This window comes from Maylandia zebra, linkage group LG9, assembly GCF_041146795.1.
Source record: "Maylandia zebra isolate NMK-2024a linkage group LG9, Mzebra_GT3a, whole genome shotgun sequence".
Lineage (NCBI taxonomy): Eukaryota > Metazoa > Chordata > Actinopteri > Cichliformes > Cichlidae > Maylandia > Maylandia zebra.
Genome location: NC_135175.1, coordinates 21,807,736 through 21,825,858, shown reverse-complemented (window position 1 = coordinate 21,825,858; position 18,123 = coordinate 21,807,736). Strand labels below are relative to the sequence as shown.

Genomic DNA, 18,123 nt, shown 5'->3' with positions numbered 1-18,123 from the left:
GACCGGTCCCTTCTTGGGGTCCTTGGGGATCAGGACAGGCCGGCCTTCGGTTAGCCATTCCGGGTGTCTCTTGTTAACTAGCAGCTGGTTCATTTGTGCTGCCAGACGCTCGTGGAGTGCAGTCAGCTTCTTCAGCCAGTAGGCGTGAACCATGTCGGGCCCTGGTGCTGTCCAACTCTTCATACTGGAGATATATATATATACATATATATATATATACATATTAGGGGTGCAACGATATTCGTATCGATATTGAACCGTTCGATACAGTGCTTTAGGTTCGGTACGCATATGTATCGAACAATACAACATTTGTAATTTATTTTATCAACTTTCCTTCTGACGATGCTGTCTGTGTGGAGCGCTCAGTGAATCTGCGTTCGACTACTCCGCCTAGGCTGCACTGTCCAGCGCAGATCCACTGAGCGCTCCACACAGACAGCATAGTCAGAAGGAAGAGTGCAGGGCAAGCTAGCGAGACAGAAGTTAAGCTCTCCTTGCAACATGGACCTCCCCCACCCTCATTCAGATCTGGCGTTTGGAATTATTTTGGTTTTCATGTGACGTATGACCCTGAAGGTAAGCGAGTCATGGACTAAAGTAAAACAGTATGTTGGATGTGCCATGCAATGCTCAATTACATTGGTGTGAACTAGTGTGTTAGCGCAGTTAGCTCGTTAATGTGTTGGCCGTCTAGCCCCATGCACGGGGTGATCGGCGGTAGCTCGTTAACGGAGATTTGCCGTGTTGTGGTGTTAAGGTCATTTCAACGAGATTAACCTGAAAGCACTAGTGGGAACACAACGAATATGACTGCACATTTACGCCGACATCATCCTAGTGCAAAGACAAAAACAACAAGCATGCTACTAACTTTAGCCGAGTCATTTAGACAGCTGTTAGCACATGATTCTCCTTATGCTGCTGAGAATATAGCCCAGAAGAAGCGGATAGTATAGCTTTTATTTTGGAAAGAGACATTTCTCTGTAATAAACTCTCTTTTCCAAAGATGAGTGATTCCTCAATCAGATACAGGGCTCGCAAAATCGCTAGCCCGACGTCCTGGGGCTAGCGATTTTTTCAGTCGGGCTACCAAAATCTATCTCTTCCCTGCCCGTTGGGCTATTGTAGGAAGTAAAAATATATGTCAATGCTTTTGCATTCTTTCAGAAATGTAGCTGGGTAATTATGTCATTGGCATCGGTGAGCCACTGTCAATATGTGACATATTGAAATCGCGTTTGAATTTGCGCTTGTTTTTTTGCTTTCACTTTGAAATCGTGCGAACTGTGTATAGAGAGCGACAGCACTGATCTGTGAGTGATGATAATTTGTGCACCAATTCCTCTGACATCGTCTTATTAATCGTTAGCTTACTATGCAAACATGACAAGTGAAATCTCCTGCAGCAAGCTTAAACATGTGAGAGGTTGATCGCGCAGAGAATCGCTGAGCTTATGTGAGTGAGTGTGTAAAAGCAGCAGGATTTATATTTTAGTTCTGCTGAGCCAAATAAGACAGGTCAGGGTGAAGAAGTGACAGCCAAAGAAAAGCTTACCACAAAACGGAGAAGTTATGACAAATCAGACTATAAGGCAAAAAGAAAGTGCAGCTTTATGGTTTCATGGACAAAAGAATTTCTGTGGCTGCAATATGACGAGCTAAATAACCAGGGCTGCACATAAGTGGTCCGCAGGTGCGCATTCGCTGTCAAAATAAAAAACACGCACAAGGGTTAGGGTTAAATTTAAAAACTGTACTTTTGAGTTAAAATATATATTTATAATTTTAATAAATGACAAATTAAAAAGGCATGAACATTTTTTTTGTATCGAAAAAATATCGAACCATGACACCAAAGTATCGAACCGAACCGAACCGTGAATTTTGTGTATCGTTGCACCCCTAATACATATATATACATATATATATACATATACATATATATACATATATACATATACATATATATATATATATACATATATATACATATATATACATATATATATATATATATATATACATATATATACATATATACATATATATACATATACATACATATATACATATATATACATATACATACATATATACATATATATACATATACATATATATACATATATACATATATATACATATACATATATATACATATACATATATATATATATATATATATATATAGATATATATATATATATACACACACACACATGGGGGGGGGGGGGGCATAGTCTTCAGGGGGTTGGTGTTTGGGAGTTTTATTTGGGGGTAGTTTATAACAATTACAGTTTATACTTCTTTTACTATACATATACATCTAATTTATCAAATATTATATAACTTTTGGAAGAACAAGATTCATTAACAGTTTGTAACTACCAAAAACATTCAGCTGAAGTTGCTCATTTTAGCGAACCGTATACAAAATCTTTTTATCAGTGCACTGGTTTAGAAAATGAGTGTAAAAAGGTGTGAACCATATAAATTCACCATATAAATCACAGTTTTGTGCTCTTTTCCATTTTGTCCACTTTAGTCGAAGACCCATCCTCAGCAGCCCCATCCTCAAGTTTGCTGAAATAAAAAAAAATACAATATTTATGAAAAACCCTTTAGATTTTTTGGTTTTTGAAGTGGAGTTTGGTAACTTACGTAAGTTCGGCATGGTCCTGAAGTTCAACGTTACGGGTTTCGGGCAGTAGTAAACAGAGACCCCCAGCAGCAAGGGGGATGATTCCATAGATCAGCATGGGAATGGTGTAGTGGTAGGTGCTCAGAAGCCTGATTAGAGGAGCAAGGATGCCTGCCACACGAGCCAACATGGAGTTCAGACCCACACCGTTCTGCCTGCAAGTACAGACGATGAACCAATCATCAAACTCACTGGATCAAAATAAATAAATAAAATTGAGCATTTCATTATTATAATGCCTTACCTTATATTGGTGGGATATAATTCTGCCGTATAAACATAGACTATGGAAAAACTGGCAGTGGCAGAAAATTTTCCCAATACAGCTATGACTGTTATTACTATGGGAAGATCTGATGGACAAACAAAAAACAAGTTACACATATACTGTGGAGTACATTTCCTGCTAGACATAGCATTTAACAGATTTAGCTTTTATAGGACTATTTTTTTAGGGAAATTAATCTTCAAGATTATAAATGAAAAAGCATATAAGTACCTTTTGGTATGACAAGGATCCCAAGACAAGCTAAACCTCCAAAAAGTAACACTACTGACTGACCAATCCTTCTCCCAATGAGCTGGAGGACAGGCAGACTGCCCAGACGTGCGGGAAATTCTACCAAACCAAAGATGAACTGTGTCAGGTAAATATCCAGACCAAAACTGCCAACGTTCAGGCTCAGTCCATAGTACATCAGACTAGTTCCAAACCTGTTAAGCATGAGAGATATTTTTAGTCAACCCAAAAAGGAGAGGAAATAAATGTGGCAGCTTTTAGAGGGTAAAAATTATATCCACCAGACGTAGCTCATGATGAGAGCACGTTTTCTCAGATATGATATCCTGAAGATGTCCAACATGTTTCCTCTTTTGATTGTAGTCTCATCCTCCAGCTAAACAATTACATTTTTACGTGAGTGTGCTTCAGTATTATATTTTCTTTGATTTTGGTTGAAGCCAAAGAGTTTGATCACCTTCTCCAACAGGTCTTTGGAGACATTTCGCTTGTTCACCTTGGCTGCCCTCTGGATCTCCTTTATAGCATCTTTCTTGCGGCCCTGGGTAATGAGCCAGCGAGCTGATTCAGGGAGAATCCTGGTTAAAAGGATCACAAACTGTCATTTTATTTATAAAGTTATTCTACGATGTTGGTAATAATATTTAATGTGACAGGAGTGCCAACTGACCAGTAGAAAATACCCAGAACGAGGATAAGTGGGCAGAAGAGCACCAGCTGCAGGATCCTCCAATTGCGGATAAAATAGGCAGCACCAGACATCAGCATCAGTCCAAGAGGAAAAGTGGAGTGGCAGATAATGGTGCACAACGCAAACCTGGAAGAATCACTCCATTCTCCTCCTTCAGCCCAACAGAAAATGTGGAAAAGGATGATTTCTGGTTTACAGTCTTCTTTAGCATGCGTGTGTCCCCTGACAAGATCATGCCAAACTCATTTGTACTTCTGTACACAACATACACCTGGATTATTAGATAGAATTAAATTAACAAGCTGAAATCTATTAGATTCACTGCTGGCATGTTTGTGTGTGTGTGTGTGTGTGTGTGTGTGTGTGTGTGTGTGTGTGTGCGTGCGTGCGTGCGTGCGTGTGTGTGTGTGTGTGTGTATGTGTGTGTGTGTGTGTGTGTGTACTATGATTTGCAGCAGAAACAGTGAATATCACCATTTAAAAAGTGCATTTTGTATTTGCTTGCGTTATCTTTGTCTAATATTAACATTTGTTTGATGATCTGAAACATTTAACTTTGTGCAAAAAATATACAAAAAAACAAGAAATTATTGGGTTTTTTTTGCATGTACAGTGCTGTGTAGATACTCTTCAGTGGTACCAGGGAGGATGCAGGGGTACACTGTGGCATTAAATTCAGCTGTGACTAAACATCGTACCTACCTATTACAAATGCATTAGCAACAATGCCGGAGACCGAGATTCCGCCTAAAAATCGGAGAACTATAAAAACGTAGATGTTGGGTGAGAAAGCAACTCCCACACCAAAAACCATCAGCAAGAGGAGTGAAAGCAGGACAACAAAGCGGCGACCAAACCTACAGAGACAAGAAAGAGCTGTTTCACTGATCCTGGACTTTAATATGCAAGCATGATGTGTATGGTCTTTCCTCAGAATTTAGAAAATAAACCAACATCATGTTTATTATGTCCAGTGGGTGACCTGATTTAATATGCTGCACTTGGCAGTCAACCCTAACGGTGTAGATATAGTCTGAATCACTGCGTGTAAAAAGAATCTGGACTAAATCTGTTGACAAGAATGAAAAACAAATCATACTCATTGGGATGAGCCGTTTCTGTGCATCCTCATTAACGTCCCAATCAAAGCAATAAGTTACAACTACACAGTTTGACTACTATTAAAGCTACTGCAAGTTTATTTTTTACATGGGTTAAAAGATCAACACTAAAACTATTCAGTGTTGATTTGCATTTAATCAGTGTCATTACATAAGGATAATGATCCATACCTGTCAGCCATGGAGCCCAGGACCAGTGCTCCAACCAGAAGACCGGCCATGTAGATGGACTGTGATGCTTCAATGAAGTTGCTCCTGTCACACACCAGGTCAAACTAGTAGCAGAGAAGAAGTCGGTTTTATTGTCATGCAAAACACCAACTTTCTTTTGTAAAGGACCAACCCGAGAGGAGACATTTATATAAAAAAAAAAAGATGTTGAAATGCTTTGCTGTGATTTACTCTTCTGATGGTCATCAGCTCATACAGAGCAAGCCAACAGAATCCCTGGAACAACTAGGTACATTCCTGCGAACACTAAGGACGTTTTACCTCTGTCACAATGCTGGAGGCACCACCAGATGCCTCAAAATCTGTTCCATTAACACATTCTGTTGTGGTGTTGATCCCATATTTTTCAATCATTTCCAAATCCCAATCCACCGGCGTGAACATCAAACAGCTCTCAAATCCTCCATCCTCCTTCACTGGGATGGTCAGATTTTTTTGCCTCTCTTCTGTCAGGTTGGGCCCACGCTCCACGATCCAGTCGGTGTTGCAGTTGTGTGGGAAGCTCATGCCGACAAACACCTGGCCAATAACGTCAAAAGCTAGAAATATGCTTGGGATGCATAATGCAACCACCAAACGTTTCTGAAATAAACCAAATGAATTAATCTCCTTCAAAATCTCCCCAAAGTTGCTCATATTTACATCTAAGTCCTCAGAGCTTCATGTGAAAATGAGAAAAGATTTGGTTCAGCCACAAGTAATCAACGTGACCTGGTTAATGTTTAAACTGATAATCACTGTGCTTTTACGACCTCCCAACTCGCTAACAGACTGCTGATGTACTGTACACTGCCAAATGTGATCCATTAGTATCAGGTTTTGATTATGTTTCAACACTAAAACAGGCCATTGGTTAGACTGATTAATCCACTTCTTAACTTCATTAAATCTCCCATCTCTTCTGATGTAGTAATCTTTTTTAAAATGTCGCTTTCCCTTTAAGAGATATATGACGGCTGCATACATCTGATAAAGGTATATAACAACACTCCATTAGTTTTTCTTTTTTTAGTTAGTACGTTTGATAGTAGTAATGCCATCTTATTTGTCACCTAATGGCAGCATTAGCCTCTTAAAACTCATTAAACTTCTGTAATATTAGACAGAAAAACTGAACAAGTTCTATTATAAAAGTCATGATCTAAATATATATCTCAGGACAGTTAACAGTTCACATTTAACATCCATTTATTTTCTTCTGATTATCCAATAAATGGTCACAGGGGGGCAAGATCTGTCTCTGGGCTAATAATGATGCACATATGATGAAATTCTGTGAGCAAAAAGCACGTTTATTCTCAGTTTCTTGCTTTTTTTCCTCAAAAGAAAGCAATGCAGAATTTGATAACTTCTGTTGCCTTTCATCCTACACAACAATGTGCCATCCCAAACTGGCAAAGTGGCGATTTAGAGACAAAGTCCACCTGGATGTTTGCCCAGTCAGACCCTTGTTTCAACAGTGTTTCCCTTACATAGGTCAAAGATAGCATTTGTATTTTCGTAGTTACAGACACAGACAGGAGGGTCAACTCATTATGCTAAATGTAAAAAGTTTTCAAAGCCTTACAGAATCCGTCTCCCCCTGCTTTCCTGCTTTAAACATGTCTGCTGATGCAGCCCTTTAATGCTGAGAGAGGAGAAAGTGAACACAATAAAACTGATAGTAAGGACAATAAACTGATACCAAAGGAGCAAGCTCAGTCTGAAACAGAAACAGGTGCAACGTGAGGAAAATGACAATGCACAGATCTAGAATCAGTTCTGATGCCTTTGTTTATTGTGTGCAATTTGCCCACATCTTCTGCAAAAATCACAGCGAATGGTGCATTTAAAAGAAGCGACAGACCTCTAAAAGGAGGCTGATATGCTCATTCTTTATTGATTAAAAATAATCAAGAGAAACATGCTTTGAACTCCAAAACAATTAAAATCAGAGGAAATGAAATGGAAAGAAACTAAACTGAAAACAGGTGCAAACTTCAAATATATTACAGCCTTGATTAGTTATTGCCTGGACAAAAGTGTATTATGGGTTGTTTTAGTTTTTTTTTTTAACCGGTCATCTGTTCATTTGCTACAGTTTATTCTTAGACTGCGTGTAAGTGGGACTGTTGGAGAAAGGATGAGAAAGCCATTAGATCTTCAACTCTGCCGAAAGCAGAGCTCAATCTATGTAACACACACACGTCTCTCAGGGCTCATACAGACCAATCCTCTCTGCAGTCTGCAGACTATAACGGGAGAATGGCACCAAATACTGCAGTTTGAAAACGTATGCACAACATTGCGTGGCTGACTTCGTCGCTTCCCTTCCGAGGGGGGAAACCTGGGTCGACACGCCTGTACATCTTTATTTAAGGTAGCTTCACAAGTAACAGGAAGTACATTTCAAAGACAGCGAAAGTCAAACTCAAAACCAGAGAGAAACTTCACACGCACACACAGAAAAAAAAATTACACTTGGTCATTTTCAATTTAAGGCTAGCGTAAAATTGTATTTTGACTATAAACGTGTTCAAATATTCCTTGTAACATTTCATCTGCAAGCAAAGAAAAACGAATGCATTCAGATTGGTTCACTATGGCATCTGGTTACGAAGTTGTCACATCATCAAATGAAACACTAAAACCTCGCTGGCGTTTCAGATCCACACATAAGAGCAGAGCAGAGCGGTAAATGAACCTTCTGCAGCCGTCGGTGCCAAATAACTGTGATATGCACATTCATCATCGAGCCACGTCATCGGTGGACATAAATGCACAAAATTATCCAGAGCGCGGTCGAACAGTTCTGATCATTCAACACGTTTACAATCACGGCTCAGATCTTCAAAAGTGACGGAAATCTTCATTAAAGACACTTTCAGAAACGATGGCAAAGCAGCTGTATTACTTCAGATGCGTCTTAAAAGGACTAGCTACTGTAAACAGCTCCCACACTTGGTGCTTACTAAGAGACACTTTTTCTGTTGCCCAGCGAAAGATCTTTTTTTTTTTTTTTTTTTTGGAAGGGGGAAATGTTGCATGGGGACAGCGCCATAGGAAAATATATATTTTCAAAAGGCGAGAAAGTTAAAAGCTGAAAACTGTTGATGCGCAAATGATCACACGTGACAGATTAAGCAATAATACGTCCTGCAAAGAAACGAGCAAATTCAAAGCCTGATGTGCAGTGTCATCGTCGTCATCCTTCACGCAGCCAAACAACCCCAATCGTGTCTTAAGAGAAAGAAGGCCAAGAGTGAAACACCCAGTATAAAAAAAACAAACCAATCAGAGCCAAATGTCATTATTTACATACTAAAGGTTAAATCAAGTACTCAGAATCCATTCACATAAACAAATACACACTTTAGTCTTTTTCTCTTTCTTTGTGAGAATTTGTTAAAACCAATTCCAAACAGACAAACAAACACCAAGAGAGACACATCTGCTCAGACAGCACATGTGGTTTCAGCTGCTGCAAAACTTTTTACTTACGTATTTCAATCAATCACAACACGAAGGCCGGTTTGGAGTTTTGGAAAGCACTGATGCTTTTTTTTCTTTTTTTTTTAAAGAAGGGCATTAATTTTTAATTTATTGGGTCATTTATTGTCATTAAATCCCATAACATAACCCAAGACGTGATCATACTAATAACAATAATAATAATAATAATAGTAATCTGCACATCCAAAGTTTTACGCATACTTTGCTTCTGGTATTTAATTTAAATCAATGCAAACATGCTACACAGAGAGCTAATGTCTATCAGTTAAGTGCTGAATAGTCCCCACAGACTTGTATCATTTACTTTGTTGAAAAAAAAGCTGCTGCTCAGATGTTTCAGGAAGTAACTGGTCTTTCATGGGATTTGTTGATGATAGGAAAATATAAAGAATATGAAAAACCTTTAAATGCAAAGACTCCGAGACACTAAGATGCGTCCATCTCTTTCTGTAGGAAGTAATTTGTTTTGCAACGTCAAAACAAGAGTATGTGAAACTTTTTATTTCTATTTGGCGTGTGAAGCTGCAGCAAAAAGTTTGGCATCTGCACCTGAAAGCACACTTGTGCATTTCAGACAACGTAATGCTCTATACGGTAACCGGGGATGTCCCCACCCCCCAAAAAAATGTGCATTCAGTAGTTCTGATGAATATATAAGGCATTGTTACACTTGTCAGGGTTCAAGGGTGTTAGTTCAGATTGTGCAAATGCGTCACATTAGAGATAGGAAAGGGGGGAGACCGGGATTGGAAATGAAAACATTTCTTGTGGATAATTGCATCCTTCTACATGTACATTGTAAACTTTTTCGAGTGATTCTCATACTGTACGTTCTGATACTTCAGCTGACCACCTAAAATTCAACAGGTGGCATTTTATAATCCTATACGTGACAAAAAAAGAAAAGAAAAAAAAAAAGAAAGAAAAAGAAAATAATGGTACTGTTCTCTTTGGCAGTAGTGGTTTCTTTACAGCCATGGAAAGAAAAAAAAATGCATTCAAACTATTTTTTTTTTTTTTTTTTAATTTCACATTTTTTAGGCAAGTCACGGTCCCAGGTAGAACATCTAACTAATGCTGAGCTGGGCAAAGCCCATCAACTTGATGTCGTCTGGTATTTCAGATCCCTCAATTCCAGAAGCCTAAAAAAGATAAATACATGGATTTAAAATGATGAGCAGAAACATCTTTAAGCAGAAAAGCAATAACGTTGTTTTCCTTTAAAGAGTTTTTTGTTTTAATAAATTAAAGCCGACCGATACAGGATTTTTAAGACCGATACCAAAATATGCAGACATAGCAGACGTTTTTTTTTTTGTTTCCCGCACGAGAAACTTGAACAGATTTCCAAACATTTGTTATATTATATCAAGTGAGGCAGCTTCTAATGTTTGATCTCTGACATTTTTTCAAGAGGTCTAAATGGGAGACTAGGACTGCTGTGGATGGCCGAACCAATTCATTTGATCTCTTTATAAGCCGGTTAGTGTGGCAATCCACAACAGTCCCAGTCTCTTATTAAGTGCCCAAACCTATGCTAGGAGATTTGTTCTCCTCACAGGTTCTAACCCACAAGCGAGTGTGTAATCCACTACACCACAGAGCTGAAAATTATTTCCGAAACACAACTTCTATAGTTTATTTAGATTCAATTCTATAAGATCTCTAACCAGTATGGAAAATGTTACACTCACCAGTTTGAAAGTGACATTTTTATGGGTTTGAGGTTCATCGACTATTTTCTGCAAATTTGCAGCAACTAAAAAAGAGAAGAAATCTTTAAGTTGAATGAAAAGAAATACATCCTAACATCACTGTCTATACTCGGAAACCAAGAATAGGCCTTTGTGAGATTTAACATTATGCTGTTACCTGCTCAATTTCTTTGATCTAATTTGCAACTTTTGGAGTTTAAAACTGAGTTAAATGCCAAAAATGGCAATTCCTGGAACAGCCACTTGAGGCACACTCCACCTTGCCGTGTTAAAATACCCAATTATCAAAAACAGTTTTGATTTCTAAAGCTATGTTTATATTTTGTCTCTTTCTTTTTTTTTTTTTAAATAACTCGTCTGTTCAAACTGCTGTAACACTGAAAATCTGACCCACAGATGGGTGCCAACATTACTAGCCAAGTATTGCTGTCAACTAGACTTCATTTGAATTAGTTATGTTGCTTTTTGGAGTGTTTTAATACAAATATCTTAAATATCTTACACTTCTGTATCAATTACCACAAGTATGCTGTAATCTCAAACCCTTCTGTAACCCTGCGCTGTAACCTGCATCTCTCTAGGAATACAAGAGGCTCTACATCAGTTGTTCACATAAGTATGAATTAGCGTAGTGGAAGCAGAAGCTAAACATATTCTTCAGTGTCTAACCTTCTAACTAGACTAACTAATCATACAACTAACTACATTTCAACATGAGAGAATATTCCTTATTTGTTTTTAGGTTTTCTTGAATCCCTGGCCTGTGTGGCTGCACAGCAAGGCTTTTATTATGCCTGCTTAATGCAGTAAATGTGCAGTAATGCAGACCTGCTTGAGTTAAAAATATCCCCCTTTAAAAGGCTCGTTTTCAGCCTTGAGCAAAAACATGCTGAGTGAGAAAAGGCGATTTTGTTAACGTGGCAGGGCAATGTTTGAAATCACTGACCTATTACTAAGTCCCTCCCGTCCACCAGGCCTGCCGACACCAGCTCCTGAGACACACCATCTGCTGTGTCTGAAAAGTCAGAGCATGAGACGACGACTGTGACAGGTGGACCAACACAACAGAGTTTAATAAAAGCAAATATTAAACAGAACACGACCGCGGCTTAATAATTTTCAAAACACTCACGCTCTTCCTGCTTAAACAAACAAACAAACCAAAAAAAGCACCTTCTGTTCTCAGCACTTTACATTCTAAATGAGCTCGTTTGTGCTTTGTTGCACCCATGTGCTTTACTAGCTGCAATGACAAAAAGCCAATTTACCAAATACAGCTCATGCAATTTGTTAAACTGTCGGTTTTCCTACTGATTATGCACAAATGTGACACCCCGAACAGTCAACTCTTTGCCTCAGGACATTTTGTATACTGCTTTGTGACAGCCACACTTACCTCTCCCTGGCATGAACTCAAAGCGGATGTCATTTAGCTCCTTCTTTGAATTTCTGAAGGGATGATGGAAAGAAAGAATGCAAATGAGAGGCGCAAAGTTTACCGAAAGGTAAAAATACAATGAGAAATGAGTCAAACATACCTTAACCTTAATACCAAACTAATGGGAGCCTGAACATCCCCTGAGGCAGCTGAAATCTGTGGAAACAGAAGGAAAAATCTTACTAAAATTGCACTTTCACACTATATTTTGATACCTTCAAGAAAGATGAGCAAACTACCTCTTTACAAAAAAAATGATAGGTAAACATGTAGCATTTAAATAAAAGCTTATGATGGGAAGTATTAGTTAGGGAGACTAGCCTGAGGGGGAACAGCAGCAGCAGGTACTCCTGGTGGGGGAGATGCAGCCTGGGCAGTAGATTGAGCGGTGGCTGGTGTGGGCTGCAGCGGAACTTGACCTGCAGCCTGAGGTAGTTCAGCCAGACCTGCGGCCATAGGCTGGAGATGACTACTTAAAGGCTCAGGAGTCTGGAAAACCTAAAGGGAAAATTGGTTGATTGACTTTTTTGGTCTGTATATTAAGATAGTCGCTGACTTTGGTGATGTTTGACTATTATTAAAGGAAGATTATGAGGTTTTATTTTTAGTTTAAAGTCAAAATGTTAAGACCCACTAGACATACTCAAACTGGCTACAAAGATTTGTCACTCTCAGGATGATTTCATGCCAAAACTTTTGATGATCTCAAACCTTTGTGTCATATACAGGTCAATACTGGAATTTGAAACTTATCCGATTAAAATTCGGCCACTACCCCGCTTTTAGGCGGCCCTCTCGTGCACCCCTGGATCACTTTCTGGAAGCCCCTTATTAACCAGCTACACATACCCACATCCACTGTGTCACGACGGCGACCCTATGAATTTCATTTTCAAGAAAACTTACATGAAGCCAAATCTGGCGAGTCTATAGTGTAGTGAGTAATGGTTGTCCTGATGTGGCCAAAACCAGCCATCCATTTCCTTCCACTTATCCATATTCAGGATCACGGGACCTATCCCAGCTGTCTTAGGGCAAAGTTTAAATCACTTGTGCAAAATGTTCGTCCCTCAGACGCCTCAGAAGATAATGAGAAAAATCCACTGACAGTATGACCTAGTGTGATAACGCCCTTGAGCTTGGAATCTGCAGAGTATCCCACCGAAAACTGCTGGTTGATCTGATTTGTAGGTGAAAGCCCAACTCTCACCTCCAGGGATAAGCTTTGACGGGAAACTGAGTCAGATTAATGTGCTGGATGTTGAAGCTTGTGGTCTGTGCAACTGAACAGGACTCTGCAAGCAATCCAAATAAAGCAGGACTCCCAAGATGACTACAGTGAAGGCAATGGTTTCCAAATTGAAGTCTTTGCAACCCACCTCACACATACCCAGAAAACTCATTTTCTTCACCTCGTCTGTTGTAATCTGTCAAATACCTTGTGAATGCTTTGTGCTAATGTTACGTCCCTCTGCAGCCTCTAATCTGCTCAGTGTGTTCAGCTGGTGCTAATTGGCCACACCTAATCAGGTGTGGATAAAAGCATACCTGAGGCAAGCTTCCCAGGGAGCTCACTAGTCTTTGCCTTGGTGGCACCAGCCATTTTAGACAACCTGATAGTCCATTTTAAGATAAAGCCTCTTTTCACCTACACGCTGGTATTCGTCTCCTTTTTTATGTTGCGGCTTTTGAGCCGGGTCGTAACATAAGTGGGGGCTCGTCCGGGATTGTTGAAAAGGGAGTTTTGAGTTGGAATTGGTTTTTGATTATCTGGGGTTTTTTTTTCACCTTTAGAGATTCAACTTCCCAGTTTAGTTAGGTGAGTGTCCAGCTGAGCTTCGTTTTAAGTTCTTCTTTCGGGCACTCTTTTGTTATTTTGCCTTTTTTATTTTCGGAGTAATCCTGGGCGGGGATTAGTTCCCTGTTGGGGGTAGGCAATTCAGGGCTCCGGTCGCTGAAGTTCTGCCTTTAAAGTTGCCTCGAGCCCAGCACGCTCCAGAAGATAGGTAGGTAAAGGTTGTTGTGCTTAGGAACTGGGTAAGTTGTATTTGTTAATATGTGTGTGTGGCAAGAGGTAAGTTGGTCAGTTAAAGTAAGTTGTGTAGTTTTCTGTTAATTGTTCAGTAGTCGCTGAGTGAGTTGGCAGACGGGTGTCGTAGTGTCTTAATTAGGGTGTGTTTGCTAAGCCTTCTCTGGCCCCCAAAATGGCTGATGAAGCCATCAGTGCACAGGTGTCTAGAAGCTCGTTTGTAAGCAATAACATCCACCTGGTTCCCGTTTTCTGTGAATCCAGTGTTGAGAGCTTCTTCAGTGTGTTTGAAAGCATAGCAACTGCATTACAGTGGCCTGAAGACGTGTGGGGGGTGATGTTGCTGTGTAAATTCACAGGTAAGGCTCAGGAAGCTTGCTCTGGTCTGTCTAGGCTGGACAGCCTAGTTTATGAAAAGATCAAAAGTGCCTTCCTCCAAGCCTATGAACTTGTGCCTGAGGCCTATAGGCAGAACTTTCGAGGTTTGGAGTTGGCACAGGGTCAGTCCTACCTTGACTTTTCTCGGGAGAAGGCAAAGCTTTTTGGTAGGTGGTGCTCTGCAAGCCAGGTTAACAGTTTGGGGTCGTTACGTGAGCTCATGCTTGTGGAGGATTTTAAAAACTCTGTTCCTGAGTGTATTGCTCTTTATTTAAGTGAACAGAGGGTTTCCACTTTACAGCAGGCTGCCATACTGGCCGATGAGTTTACCCCAACTCATAAAACAAATGCTGTAGAATGTGACATCCCTTCTCACGACAATACATCTTGGAGAGCTAGGAGGGAGCCAGCTAACGAGGCTGAAAAAGTGGTGGTTTCAAGTTCCAAAGCAAAACTGTGTTTCTTCTGCCACAAGCCTGGCCATGTGGTTGCTGGTTGTGTGAAACTTAAGCGGAAAGCGTATCGAAAGGGAAGAAGGCCTGATTTGAAAACAGTCACTCATGGTTCTCAAACTAACAAGGTTGTCAGGCCCAGCAAAGGACCACACTTGGGGCATAGTTGTGTAAGGGGCTCCTGTGGTCAGTGTAAGGGGTCAATTAACCCTGAGCTGCCGCTGGTTGACCATTTCTCCGGTCCTAAAAATTATTTGCGGGGAGAAAGTTCATGTTTAAAACCACCACTCAGACCTGCACCCCTTGCTAACAATCATGTCTGTGTTTCAGTAAAGCCTGCTAGCTGCCTGCTGGGTTCTCCACATGTGATGGTTTGAAGCCCTGGCTATCACATGGGACACTGTTTTGAGGGTCTGGGGCCACTCTCTAGCAATGTTGTGAACCCACTGAGATGGGATTGGCAGCTGCCGCAGGAAATGCCTAACCGTTGCTATGGGGTTTGGTAGGTGGAAAGCCTGCAATTTGTTGATGCGACGGTTACGGACTTGATTAGTTGTTTTGGTTATCGTAATTTGACAAACCATGGGTTTGTATTTATGGGAGGGGGTGTTACGGCCCTAGCAGGGCCTCTCTCCTCCTGAAGGTGCCTGTGTGGGCGTGTCACACTACCTCTTCTGCCTGAGGTGCCACCTTTCCCTTTTACACAGCTGACTCACGTCAGTAATTAAGGAGATTTAAGCCCAGGGAAAGGTGAGCTCTGGGCCAGAGTGCCATTAGTGTGGTTTTCAGCTAGTGAGCTGCGTGTCTGTGTTTGCAGCTTGTGAGCTGCACTCTTTTTGACTTTCTTTGTGCTTTATTGACAAACATTTGAGTTTCGTTTGTTTTCTTAAATGGTGATAGCGGCTTGTCAGTCTCTTTTAGTTGAGCTATTTTAATAAAACTCTTTAATTTAACCCTTTTGCCTCCTTGACTCCTTTTTCTGACCCGGTCACTTTTGTTACTTCCCCCCTCCCTGCCTAGACCCCTCAGGGGAACGTAACAGCTAACATGATACAGTGAATATCCTTAAAGCTTGTCTTTCTCTTCTTTCTGAAACCGTTAGAATTGTGTCTCCGGCACAAATGGTAACAGAGTTACGGTCATTTAAAGAGTCTGTAAAATGGTTAAACTCACCTCCGAATTCTGTGATCCCTCCTTCACTCTTGGTGACTGTTAAAAATAGACAAAAGAAAGCAACAGTCAGGATGACAACTTCATCAAGATGGAGTTAAATTAATTAAAAAGAATAAAAGCACACATGGATGCAAATAATCACACTGGAAGCAAAAGAAGTAAACTCATTAAAAAGGCTCACTCGTTTACTTTCCTCCTTTGTGTCCGCACAGTTAATTATAACTTTCTTAAGATATCATTAGACTGGGAAAAGCAATAACCAGTGCTAACAATACTTGCTAATTGTGGCTGATGCTAAAAGGGCTGATTTATCTGGTTTCAGTAAGCAGAACTTCTAACAGCAACAGTGACTACACTGAAGGAGAGGGTGGGTTCAAATTTTAGTCAGGCAAGGTTTTGGGAATGAGTTGTAGGACTTTTAATCCCATCTCAGACATACTGAAAACAGCCTTTTCTGTTTTCTAGGTAAGCTGACAGAAACCCATCAACCTCCCTCCTATCACACAGAATTTAACTCCTTGCACTCAGTATCCTTCCTCAGTTTGACGCTTGTCGTCTTTTGTCTACTTCCATTAGGGGTTGCCACATCTGCCTCCATCTCACCCTATCCCTAGCATCTTCCTCCGTCACACCAAGCTTCTGCATGTCCTCTTTCACTACATCCTGTAATCTTATGTCGTCTTCCTCTTTTCGAAAACCAATGCAATGTCCAGCATATCCACTATCCCTCCTCTGCACACATCAAACCATCTCAGCCTTGCCTCTCCAACTTCTCAACTTCTCATCTCAACCTGAGCCATCCCTCTGATGTACTAATTTCTAATTCTGCCCATCCCGGTTGCTCCCAGCTCTGCCCCCTGTCTTTTTGTCAGTGCTACTGCCTCCAAATCACATATCATAGCAGGTCTCACTACCATCTTGTAAACCTTCCCTTTCACTCTTGCTGTCTGTCTGTCTGTCACAAATCACCCGTGACACTCGTCTCTTGTTGATCCCAGGTATTCTCTCTCTGTTCCTTGCAGCTTCACTGACTCCTTCTCATTCACACGTCTCACTTCTATTGACTCCTCAAGTCTGACACTGAAGAGTGGATTTGATTTTCCCCGTCACTCCTTATTAAACCTAGAAACTGCCGTTTTGCCTGAACCAGACAAACAAAAAACTTTCAGTCCACTCAGTGGAGCAGAGTGATTTAAAGTCTGGATTCGGGCAAGTTTGTCCACACTTTGCTATCTCGGTTTGTATTACAGCTACACCCAGCAATAAATTAATTTGTACCTGTGTTATCCACAGAAATCCTCTCAGCTTAATTTCCCAGAAAGATTACATCATCACTATAAACCTCATGAAATTAAACTGAAACATGACTGAGGTATAAACGAGTGGTAACATATTTCACAGTTATATTTTTTAGTGCTTACAAAGCAGAGAAGCGGAATAAGTTAATTAAAAAAAACGTTTTTAAAAGTCAAACTGCATACCTGTGAATAATAAAGGGGAAAACCTCATATTTAATCCAACTCCAAAAAATATGTGGCGATAAACAAAAGCCTTGCAGACCAAATGAAGACAAACAGACTTCACTGGGAGGACATGATAAGGACTGGACTGATGCCAGAAATCACATTTGCTCTGTGTTCGGACTCACACAAAGCCACTCTGCACAGCACAAACAATCTTTAATTACATCGCTGTGGAGAGGAGTTTTTCAGGTTGGTATTAAAAATATGCAGAGTTTAAATAACTGACCCCCAATTCATGGAGTCTGTAGATATAACGAGCTTTAGAGCCAGTGAAAGTTCAGTTTGCCATCAAGCAGCCAATTACAAAGCAGCGAGAAAGGAGTAGACACTGTTTTATTCCCTTGATGGTTATTAGTGCACTTAATGATCGTTTTCACGGCTAATAAGTTACCTGCCTTGTTTTAATTAAATGTGATTTGGTCAGTAGAAATTACAAAAGAAAGTTACTTTAAAAAGACAGATTAAAAATACAGATGGCTTCCAGGAACAGTAACTCTCACGCCTTTGATTTAAATAATGCTCTCCAAAAGCAAAGCGCTACTGATATTCTGAATCCAATTAAAATCTAACACTTCTGTGAGAGCTACAGTTGGTTTCCTCCCCTGTGAAATATATATCTTTTTTCCCTGTTTAAAGACAGACCTGCAATCCTGAC

At 40.2% G+C, this 18,123-nt stretch overlaps 2 protein-coding genes across 2 annotated transcripts in view; both read right to left on the bottom strand.

Moving 5' to 3' along the window:
* Positions 1–2,246: 2,246 nt before the first annotated feature.
* Positions 2,247–5,953, bottom strand: slc22a13b (solute carrier family 22 member 13b). The gene is made up of 10 exons (XM_004546758.5): positions 5,530–5,953; positions 5,209–5,312; positions 4,619–4,773; positions 3,896–4,067; positions 3,683–3,803; positions 3,507–3,601; positions 3,205–3,419; positions 2,950–3,058; positions 2,666–2,860; positions 2,247–2,587 (listed from the first exon to the last, which is right to left on the bottom strand). The coding sequence occupies exons 1-10, from the start codon at positions 5,902–5,904 to the stop codon at positions 2,512–2,514; spliced, it is 1,617 nt and encodes a 538-aa protein (XP_004546815.3). The 5' UTR covers positions 5,905–5,953; the 3' UTR covers positions 2,247–2,511.
* A 1,170-nt stretch (positions 5,954–7,123) lies between these two features.
* The window catches only part of oxsr1b (oxidative stress responsive kinase 1b), a 43,846-nt gene continuing 32,846 nt past the window's right edge, over positions 7,124–18,123 (bottom strand). The window contains exons 12-18 of the mRNA XM_004546755.4: positions 15,946–15,981; positions 12,235–12,411; positions 12,014–12,069; positions 11,872–11,924; positions 11,422–11,490; positions 10,455–10,519; positions 7,124–9,902 (exon numbers count right to left, since the gene is read on the bottom strand). Coding sequence (XP_004546812.1) covers positions 9,828–9,902; positions 10,455–10,519; positions 11,422–11,490; positions 11,872–11,924; positions 12,014–12,069; positions 12,235–12,411; positions 15,946–15,981 — 531 coding nt within the window. The 3' untranslated portion in view covers positions 7,124–9,827. The remainder of the gene's footprint in view (positions 9,903–10,454; positions 10,520–11,421; positions 11,491–11,871; positions 11,925–12,013; positions 12,070–12,234; positions 12,412–15,945; positions 15,982–18,123) is intronic.

Coding starts and splice junctions, on each gene's coding strand:
- slc22a13b (XM_004546758.5), bottom strand. CDS start 5,904: ATGAGCAACTTTGGGGAGATTTTGAAGGAGATTAATTCATTTGGTTTA. Junction 5,313..5,529: donor CCTCCAGCATTGTGACAGAG/GTAAAACGTCCT, acceptor CTCTGCTACTAG/TTTGACCTGGTGTGTGACAG. Junction 2,861..2,949: donor TTATATCCCACCAATATAAG/GTAAGGCATTAT, acceptor CTGTACTTGCAG/GCAGAACGGTGTGGGTCTGA.